General features: G+C 31.3%; 1 protein-coding gene and 1 long non-coding RNA gene across 2 annotated transcripts; one reads left to right on the top strand and one right to left on the bottom strand.

Annotated features, from left to right (window-relative positions):
* Positions 1 to 561: 561 nt before the first annotated feature.
* Positions 562 to 3370, top strand: LOC149498511 (uncharacterized). The gene is made up of 2 exons (XR_016319515.1): positions 562 to 1016; positions 2187 to 3370. It is a non-coding gene; the product is annotated as an uncharacterized LOC149498511 (long non-coding RNA).
* A 2251-nt stretch (positions 3371 to 5621) lies between these two features.
* Positions 5622 to 6458, bottom strand: PEBPL (PEBP (phosphatidylethanolamine-binding protein) family protein). The gene is made up of 2 exons (XM_012234418.4): positions 5982 to 6458; positions 5622 to 5869 (listed from the first exon to the last, which is right to left on the bottom strand). Exons 1-2 carry the CDS (start codon positions 6402 to 6404, stop codon positions 5795 to 5797), a joined length of 498 nt encoding a protein of 165 aa, XP_012089808.1. The 5' UTR covers positions 6405 to 6458; the 3' UTR covers positions 5622 to 5794.
* Between the last annotated feature and the right edge of the window lie 4781 nt (positions 6459 to 11239).

Here is an 11239-nt window from a genome sequence, read left to right as displayed (position 1 = left end):
TATAAAAAAAAAAGGTACAACACAACATTTTACTTATTGATCCACTGGGGTAACTCATAAGATACCCTTTAAGTTTAACAATTTATGAAAAAACATTGTTATAAACTTCAAAATGAGATTCATCTTGTTTTTTTATTTAGATAATGGATAGTCATGGAAAAATTAAAATAAATTAATTAAAAATAATCATTATTTATCTAGAAAAATTAAAGATGAATTAATCTCATGCGACTATATAATGTTTTTTTTTTTCAGGTGTAAAATATATGTAATTAAGTAAGTTGTTGAAAAATTGAGGTTCATATGTGAAACGACCCGAAAATTTAATTTCGTAGAATTTTCATTTAAAAACTAAATTTTTTATTTCAACCAATGAAATTATACCTGCTAGTATTTTATTATTGCTAAACTGGACCCGTAAACCAATTCGATTTTTCGAAAACCAAGCGAAAAACTCGAAAACCAAGCAAATTGAGCCAAATCATTAAATTAGACCAAACCGGTTCGAATCGAACCGGAATGGTCTAGAAGCCAAGATTTTTCTTTCTTTTCTTTTTTTTTTTTTTTTCTTTCTTTTTTTTTTTTTTCTTTTTCTTTTCCCTTCTCCTTCCTTGCGGGAGCGCCATGTGCGCGACCTCCACCCCCTCCCCCTTTCCCTTTTGCCTTTCCGGTCACCTGAAGCCAGCGCCGTTTCTCTCGCCTCCCGCTGCCGTTCCCGCGCCGCTCTCCATCGCCATCACCTCTGTTGTCTCAGGCTAGCGTAGCTAGTGCGGCTGTCGCAGGAAGCTGTGATCGCAGCACCCTCAGCCCCTCCTCCCGCATTTTCAGACCGATCAACGGCAAGGAACGCCCTCCGCGCCACCTGAATCTCGCCTCTAGTCCCTACCGTTACAACTATCCGACCCATTCCATGCTCTTGGCCTACTTCTCGCACGACAGAAAGAGGAAGGGAGACAGAGAGCTTGCGATAATCAACTCCGGCCACTCGAACGATTCCGGTGATTGACACCAACGAGGTCGGCTGACTATCCCTTCTAATTCCTTTATAAATCATTTGTTTGCTTATTTTGCAATTAATCGGAAAGTTTAGGATATTTTAGTTTTCTTGTGAATAATCTAGTTTATATTGGGAAGTGAGGTAATTGGTATATAGTGTATGAGTTTAAACAAGAAAATCTGGATTTTTCTTGCATGACAAGAGCTAGCTAGATATCAGGTACCATTTTTATGAAGAACTGGAAGGAATCCTTGGGTTGAATTATTAATTTAAGTATAATTGGAACACCATACAAAAAAAACAAATAGATTATTTAATTTATCATGGATCTTAATAAAGAAAGATAAAGACATTTTGGTATGGCAGCAATTACTTTAATTATTGATATGAGCTGTTATCTTGATAAGAAGTTTATTATGTTGTAAACTGAGTTTCTGATTAATTAATATTGGTCATGAATGTATTTGAATTCTCAACAAGTTAAAGTGAGGTCATTAATTATATTATTGCTTAATATTGATAGTAATTTAAGGAATAATAAGCTAAATCATGGAACTTTTAGTTTTGTGTTGTTGAGGAGGGAGGGAGACATGAGTTTTGGGCAAATATGATTGAGTTCATTTTTTTTTTTTTTGGATTATATATTTATTATTATTTTTTTTTTTGTACTCGAATAGGGTAAGAATTTATGAGTTTTAGTTGAAACTTGCTTAGGTTGTGGATTGATTTGCTTAATAGATTTAGTCATTAAGTTCAAATTTAACTGTTGGTTCTTAGTAGCTAGTATAGAATTTTAATAAAGTTGTAAATATGGGGTTTATACCTCGACCAAAGATGATGAGACAAAGGTTTGATAAGGAGCTTATTTGTAGTTAGAGGCTAAGAAACTATTAAATGAAAGTAATTGAAATCATTTAGTGATGTGAGCTTTGTTTATATGCATATGTATAAAATATTTCATTTTGTGAAAATAAGCTAGAGAGGCTAATTATGTATATGCGAAGCAAAGACTAATTAATGATATCTTTGGAATATGACTAAAGATCACTGTAAGCTTGTAAAAATTAATGGTTGAATGTCAATATTATTGTTTTAAAAAGAGGAAGGGAAATTTAACTGTTTGATCGCCCGACGGATGGGCTGTGTGTGCTGATTGATAAATATATATAATATTGTGATATTTGAGCAGGTAGATAGTCCAATTTTTGGGGGAGGTGCTGCCGAAATTTCAATAGAACATAATAATTAAGCTTATGTAGATAAATCTTATAATTCGATACATAATAAATAAAGTGCTCTAATTATTTATTTATTTATTTTCATTATCACTGTTTATTATTATTATTTATTTTATTATTATTGTTTATTGTTAACACTATTACTTATTTATTTGCATTTGATTTTAGATGTCTAATTGTACATTGCATTATGATGTTTAATTGATTAATATGCTTGCATTTAATTGCAATACGTGATTAATTGTGTTGTGATATTATTGTGCTTTGTGTGTGGAATTGGGATGAAGTGGGTCACTATGGGTTGTGAGGACGGTTGGACCGTCGGCCGGGTAAATGGGAGATCGGCGCCCCCGTGTGTACCTACTGTTGTGATTTGTATGATATGAAAAACCACAGGTTGGCTTCTTTATTGGGCGCACCTGATAATCTAGGTTTGATCGCAGCCCGCAGGGTGGCCTCCTGTTGTGAGCGCCTGATGATCTAGATTTGATGGAGACGACCGGGTTGCCTCCTGTTGGTATGGGAAAAGAAAAGAGAGAATGGAAAAACAATGAGAGGGCTGGTCAAGTGAGGATTAGATCGGTCGGCCAGTATGGGGGATCGGCTCCCCGGTGCACACGTTATGAGAGGATGGGCCATGTGGGAGGACGGCTCATCGGGGGTTTTCAGTGACGCCACAGACCAATTTCCACGTGATGTGATTATGTGAAGATGTTAATAATTGTGAGTGCTGGTGATATACCATTTGTGTGACTGGCTGTGTGAGCATATACCTAGTCGGATGACTAGGTTAATATATTTATACAATTGTGTGAATGTGTGTGTTGTGCAATGATTATGATTCATTAATAAACTCACATCTCTTTTGTTTAAATCTTTCAGGAAGTAGTTTTTTTTTTTTAAAATCCCAGCTATAACTCTGCTCTTCACTTTTTAGTATTGATCAATTAAATAGATAAATGTCCGAAGACTTATATGTATACATCCGTCAGTGAACTCCGCAGTTGTAGTATTTGTATACTTTTTAAGTTGTGTATTATTATAGATGGAATAATTCGGTGAGCCTGTATTATAAATATAGTATATTGTAAGCAGGAAAATTTATAAATGTTTAAAATTATATTGAGATAGCAAATTTGTAGTGTTTCAGGCTTACTACGGGCCTCGGGGGCCTTAAGCTTACCTGGGCCCTAGTGCCGGTCCGGCCCATGGAATCGGGTCGTGACAATATGATACATGTATAATATAATTTAAATGTATTATGTATAATTAAAATTTTTATTCTAATTAAAATGAAATATCACTCTTAAAATAGTATGTGAAGAAAAATAAAAAGAAATTAAATCATAAGAAAACATTAAGGCTCCATTTATTTCGATAAAATAAATTGTAGGAAAATATTTTTTCATAATTTTCCGTTATTTGCGGTGTTCAAAAAAATAAGTCAATGCAAAATATTTTACTAATTAAAGAAAAATTAAGTCATTTCCAAAGAAAATGATTTTTTTATTGTTAAGAGCATAAAACATTTTTCAAAATTTAACAAACTTATTATAAATTTATAAATTTATTTTTTAATTTATTAATCATTGGTAACCACTATCACTCTTCCGCTCACCACCAACTACCACCACTGGTCACTAATAATTTTTATAATTTACTTTTTTTTTGCATTATTGTCATATTTAACAATAATTTTTTTTTTAAATATGAAATTTATACTATTATTATTATTGTCTTAGGAGTTAATAATTTTAATATTTTTAACTAATTTTTAATAATACAACCAAATAACGGAAAAAAAAGTCATTTGGAAAATATTTTTCATAGAAAACATTTTCCTTAGAAAATACTTTCTAAAAGTAAGTTATTTTAAAAGTAAGTTGTTTTCAAAGTTATTAATAAGAAAATAATTTTTAAAGAGCTATATGTAAAATCCATAAAACTTATAAATTATAGAGAGGAAATGATAGCTCTCTAAATTTTCAGCTTTTCCTAGTTAAATTAAAACTAAATACTCAAATTTTAGAAAATTTATTCTATGAAAAGGATGTCACGTCAGCAATGAATAATTCTCCGTGATGGATCTAATGTACTTCGCATGGCTGTATTGTGTTTTTTTTCTTAGATATAAAATATATATATCAATTAAAATGCTAAAAAAATGATATACATATATACAATTATGGTTTAAAAGTATCATAAAAAATTAATTTTTTATTTTAATTAAAGCAAAAAAATTATAGAAAATTAATGGAGCCATTTTTCTTTTCCAAAATCTCCAAAATCTTCAAATTTTTCTAATGAGGTTAAAATTAAATTCTCAATTTTTAGAGAGTTTTACTTTCCAAAAAGCGCAACATCAGTATCTATAATTCTCATATATATATATATATTAATGTTAATGATATTATTTGGCCTACTTCAATTTTATTTTAAGTACAAAAAGAGATAAATTAAAGTATGAATAAAACAAATAAAATAAAAACTAAATAAAATAAATAAACTTCACTAAATATCTTTCAATTTAATATTAAACACTTATACATAAACAACTTTAAAATCTCTCAAATAAGCAAGATGGAATCTTTTAAAATACACTATACTTACGACATACATTACAGCTCCTGTAAATTCCTCACTTTTCCTCAGTCTCACTAAATATGCCTCCCCTCAAAATTGATAAAAATGGGCGAAAGTTTCATGATATTTGGCTAGGATAGCAGACCTTCAGTTATAACAAATTAACATCCGCAGAGTACCCTTAAGCGAACTATTCATGATGCTTAAGCACATTAGCTGCGAATAATGTTTCTTAATTCTTAGAACCATGCATTAAATCTTATGCTTCTATGATTTTCTTTCCCATCTGTTAATTAGAATATATACGTACCCTTTTCTAAATGTGGCATTTAAGCTCATATTCTACCATGGCGCAATTGTTTGGCTCTCCCTACACTGTACATATATATTAGTTATTTATCATGTTTTATTATTGTAACTGATATTCATATTCAATGTCCATCATATATTTTCATATTTGAAATCATTTTATAGATGAGCCTTGTTATAATCAGTCAATGTCCTCATTATGCACGAAAATAATAATAATAGTAGTAATAAAGGAAAAAAAAATTTTCCCATATATATTACAAACTTTTCCTTTGAATTGTAAATAAAAAAAAGTAATTTTCATTCTATATCTAAAAAAATTATTTTAAACAAACACAATGTTAATTTTTTTATTCTCAATTCAAAATTAAATTGAAATCAACTTGATATCGAATTTTATCCTCAAAATTCATTTTTTTTCATTTTTTATTAATTCGAAAAAAAAAAAAAAAAAACGGGCGCGTATTATGAACTTTTTGATTAATAATGCAACATGAAACGAAGAGAATCCATTTCCATGAACCGAATATACATTACATATGTTGATTCTTCACTTTTACCAAACAGCACTCGATGTATCAAATCGAACTTCAAAACTTTATACCAAAAAGAAAACAAAAAACAAAGAAAAAAGAAAAGAAAAGAAAAGAAAAGAAACAATCAAAGTTCAAAACTTGCACATCAGCACTGCTTCTCCTAGAACATGCCCTTCAATTGCTTCCAACAGCTTCTCTTTTGTTACCTGCAATATTCCATTCCATTATGGTTTGGGCAAAACATACATATAGACATATATACAGGTACACACACAAAACACAACACTGATAGCATAACAGTAATTACATAACACGTACCTTATTTCCCAGATTCAATTCCTCATCCAAGGCAAAAAGCTTGAACTCAAACCTATGTCCATGATTAGGAAGCTTGGGGCCGCGCCAACCTGGAACTTTCCAGTCATTATTTCCTTCTTTGATTCCAGCATATTCACCACCTATTTCCTCTTCTTTCCCTGAAAACCCTTCTGGTATTCTATTCAACGTAGGTGGTATATTAACCACAACCCAATGGGTCCAAGGAACAATGGGACCATCTGGGTCAGGTGCATCTATGTCTTGCACCACCAAAGCCAGGCTCTTTGTTCCTTCTGGTACGTTGTACCATTCTAATGGCGGCGATATATTCTTTTGAGCACCTTGACCTTCGCCTGTGTACTTCCTTGGCATTCTTCCTTCTTGGTTTATATCCGGTGAAACTAACCTGAACTGATCTGCCATGGCTTAAGATAGACTGGGTCCACCGATTTTCCTTTTCCTGCTAAATTCTTGTTCGGAACAAAGCTTGTTTATAATTTGTACGAAGTAGAGAAATTCTTGAGTCTTCGTCCGAATGGGGACACGTGGGCAAAGAAGTTTCGTGCTGTCCAAAGAACGTACAAGGGCTTAAGGATTTTGATACGTGGAAGGACACGTGGAAAATCGAAGAGGATTCTGGATAGTCGGGGCATAGTTTTTTTTTTTTCATTTTTGCCGGAGTCACTGATGGGCTTAATAGCCCAGAAGCGTAATGCAAAAGAGTAGATTCCTGTTGGGCCTGGACAGTCAACAATGGATTGCCGCTGAATTTGGTCCACTCAACCCGTATTTTTCTTTATAAATTGAAATTTGTGGCCCAGCCCGCGAACATGTCTAAGTGCAAGGCATTAAAGACGGTAACCATCGTCATCATCAAACGGTAACAATTTGATTGGTCGGTAAAAGGAACAAAAGAAAGTTTATTTTTTCAAACTGAATTTTAGTTTACCATAAGGAGCAGCTCAATTAAATAGATTTTAGATCAAGCGGACAATATCAGTAAAATTAGAAATTCAAACGAGATTAGTGTTATATCCAAAATAATGTAGAAATAATCGTGAAAAAAAAAGAATAAAATTCAATTTGTCCCCTGAATTTGGACACAAATCATAATTTGTCCAAAAATTAACTTTTTATACAATTTACTTCTTAAACTTTCACCACAATTACAAAATATTATGAATAAGTTTACAACGGTCTTGGATGGTTGGATTTCAGCACTGTTATAGAGAGGGCAATCAAGTTGCGAATAAACTTATAAATGTTGTTGTTACTAGTGATTTGGGCTGTCATATGCTCTTGATAAATCTCCTCCAGTCTTCTCTGATTTGTTGACATGGGATAGCCAAGGTATAGCTTCGTCAGGAAAAAATGCATTGTAGTTAGTAATTCCGTTCTTTGGGGTTCTCTTCTCCTCCTTTGCCAAAAAAACAAAAGAAAGAAAATAATTTTTTTAATTAAAATTTATGGACACTATTAATATTTTTAAAATAAATTGCTATAATTGAAAAAACTACATATATCCTTCATTTTTTGGATCGTTAATTCTCAAATCAAAGTTTGAATGGAAATGGAGGAGAATCAAAGTAGTCGAAATGTACTCCTAATTAACTTTTGCTTTTTTTTTTTTTTTATAAAGTGAATTGTCAAATTGCACTTTACTTTTTAAATTTTTTAATCCTTGATTTTTGTTTTAGCTTCTCTTTCTATTACATAAATAATATTTTTTGTCAAATCAAGCAACTTTTAGTCCATCCTTAAAAAAATTTAAGAGATCAAAAGTTTTTATTTTTAGTATCTTAAAAGCAATATAATCCGTTTAAGATGCAATCCGCAGTGCGCACTTCCAATCATTTTCATTTTCATAAATACCGGAGAAAAGCAAAATACCGGTTGAACAGCCGGCAAATGTTAACGTTTTTACATCAGCAAAACAACAAAAGTGGACAGGCCATAAATAAGAAAAAGAACTAACAGTCCGTGACATTTCGTAACGTTTCTGTTACTCAAAAACTGCAACGAACAGTTACTTATCTATATTCAACATTCATTACAAACAGTTAAAAGATTCAAAACATAAAGTAAAAAATCGTATATAATAAATAAAAAAGACGTCGAGTTTAGAGTACAGAACTTGACTTAACACAAAATTGATGATATCTTGTTGTAAGTGCAAACAAACCCTTTCTTCCAACATTGTACGTACCCCATAATAATTGGGACCCAGCTAAGGTCTGAAAATGGGTAATACTAACGTAAAAGGCTACCTGCTCGTGTCCCAAGCAAGCACTGTAAGTACATGTTAGATAGAGGACTCGTTATAGTTTTATCTTCTTTTGATATGGTTTTGTTAATCAGTCAAGTCAAAAGCATAAACAAAAACTCTTTTTCTTTAATATTTACTTGAAAATGGGTTGATTTGTTTAGTTAAATACATATAGTAATGATTCGAGTTTCCAGTGTCACATACACATCAGTGCCTGCAAGTTTTTTTGACTGATGTGTGTGGGTTTTGATGACTAACAGGAGAAGGGAACGGACAGGTAAATTTAGTTCAGCAAGTAAGCATAATTAGGGTTACCCACCCTTCGTAAAATCCGGAGCCACGTGCATTTGCCCCTGCTTGTCTCCTTTTTTTTATTTTTTTATTTTGGCCTTTTGTTTAAATTTTAATCCTATGTTTTAACTGTGACTGGTAGTTATAAGTTGATTGTGATTTTATTTCTCATACCATTGATTGATTGATTTTGGATTTTTATTGAAATTGAATGGGATAAAATCATTGTTCACCTTAAAATTAAAATATAATATCATTTGTTAATTTTGACCAAAAAATAAAGTATATCTTTATAAAATATACCAGGTGTAAAATATAAAAGTTTTTGTAATAAATCTTTTATTATTTGAGACAATTTAATTCCTACAGCTAGAAAATCTATTTATTTTTTTCAAAAATATTTAAAAAATAAAAAAAATCTCAGAATTTTAAAAAGATTTTGTGTCTCCTTAAACTCGTCCCTACACACAAGGATCATTTTGGAATTGGAGCTATGCCTTGATAAGGGCCCTTCAACAACTTTAAAAATAGAAAAATATTGAAAATAGGAAAAGAAAAGGTATGCATGTGTATGTAATGTGGAGGCAGAATAGCAAATTTTGTTAGATCTATTTTACTACAAGACATTTCTGTAGCTTTAGATTTTATTTTTGACCCACTCTTGCAAGTTGCATATAGATGGAACAAAGAAAGACGCACGATGAGTATGCAACCTTTCTTTGTAGTTCATCTTCAACATTATGTTTGGCTTAGAGAGGAGAGAAAATAAAGAAGAAAAATCAGAAGGAAAGAAAAACTTTGGAAAAAGAAGTAATTCTCTCTCCTTTTTTTGTGTGTTTGAATACAGAAGAACAAACAAATTATTTTGGGTCACACTAATCCACTATTGTATTTTCTTTTTTCTCTTCATTTTGGAGTGAAAATTTTAGAAAAATAACTTATTTATTTTCCTTATCCTTCCCAAAAAAGGAATTCTAACTTATTATTTTCTTTAATCATTTTCTTTCCTTCCATTTTTCACTATCGTCCAGATATAGTGTAAGTGTCACTTCATACTTTTTTTTAATTATATTTTGTACTCCAAAAGCTAGAAACATAATATGATTCGATATAATATTATGATAGTAATTTTGTCTAAATTTATAGAATAATAGAAAAAAACTTGTTTCAATAAAAATAAATTTGCTTATAGACCAAATCAATAAAAATAAAAATTTATAAAAAATTATTCACACTTTATTTTTTTTAGTCAAAAAAATAAGCTTGTTTCAATAAAAAAAAATAATTTTCATTAATTTAGTATATTGAGGTGTCATAGACTATATCTAGACAATTCCATTTTTTATGATTTTTTAATTATACATATGGCTATTTCCTTACCTGCTAGTGTCGGAACCAGGAATCACACTACACAACCAGTTGAAAAGTAAGCTGATTTTGTTAATTGAATTTATTTTAAAATTAATTTTCAGGTTATGAGATTATAAGTTTTTTTTTTTTGAAAGAGATTATAAGTTGATATTTCCAATTGAAATTTAACCAAATAAATATAATAAAATTGTATTTGAATATTAATTAAAAATATATATGGAATCTAGCAATTACAAGAGAAGGAGAAAGCTATTTCCAAGCAAATAGGATGGGAAAATTGAGGCGGGATTCCTAAACAGGAGAAGAATAAGTTGGTATTAAAATGGTGGGATCCCAATGATGCTTTTAAAGAGGTAAAGATTCATCTTTAATTAGCTTGAATCTCAAAATTTGCTTAAGACATCACTTGAAAAGAAGAGCTGCTGATAAGACTTTAACCTCTTTTCTTTGCTTCACAAAGATTAGTAATGAAGGGGACACCAACAGTTACTCTTTCACCAAACAGTGTCTAACCTCAGGAAAATTTTTGCATCCTTCGTACACTAGAAAAGCCCAGCAACGGATTTGGTCCTTGTCGGAGATTTTGACAATCTCTATATTCACTTCGATTTCAGAGGCAGGACCCTCCTCCCCTCTCCCCGTTCCACTTTTTCTTCTCTCTTCATTCATGTACCTACCTGACCATTCACAAAGACAATTCCACTCTCCCTCTAATCTAGGTTTTGTTTCTTTGATAGCCCATATGGGCCATAACCATTTCTGATATTCATAACACCCATAATCATGAGATTCCTGCCATACATTTATCTATCTAGAATGAATTTTTTATTTAGTTTCTATTTCTATAATGTAGAAAAAATTTATATCCTTACACAACTATAAACTAAATTTACGCCGTGTCAAGCTCAAAAAAAAAAACACTTTTAGAGAAATTTTCTTCGATTATAAGTATCCAATGCTTAGATTTTTTTTTATTTATTTATTTTTATGAAACTTGGTCTTTTTGTTTTTACTTATACCGATCCCCATCGGTTCTAATGTAAGTGTGACTATAGGGTCCTCTTATGGTGGGTCAAATACACTCATGCAGACTCAAGAATTAGCATCTATCTACTAAATAAAGTAAGAGCAAACAAACAAGGGCACAAAGAAAAGGGAAAGCTAAGTAAATACCTTTGCGTGGGCTAGGCCCCTACTGTGAACACCCGTATCCTGCGCCAAAGATTAGCTGACTCATGTGACCAAACGTCCTTTTACTCTTTTCAAATAGGCGTAGCAAAACTCTCTTGCCCCCTTTCTATTCCTCTTTTTCTCAGTATATATACACCCT

This window comes from Jatropha curcas, chromosome 2 (assembly GCF_041381405.1).
Source record: "Jatropha curcas cultivar XTBG-Jc1 chromosome 2, XTBG_Jcur_1.0, whole genome shotgun sequence".
NCBI lineage: Eukaryota > Viridiplantae > Streptophyta > Magnoliopsida > Malpighiales > Euphorbiaceae > Jatropha > Jatropha curcas.
The sequence above is the reverse complement of the archived record's forward strand: the minus strand, read 5'-3'. Positions and strand labels throughout refer to the sequence as shown.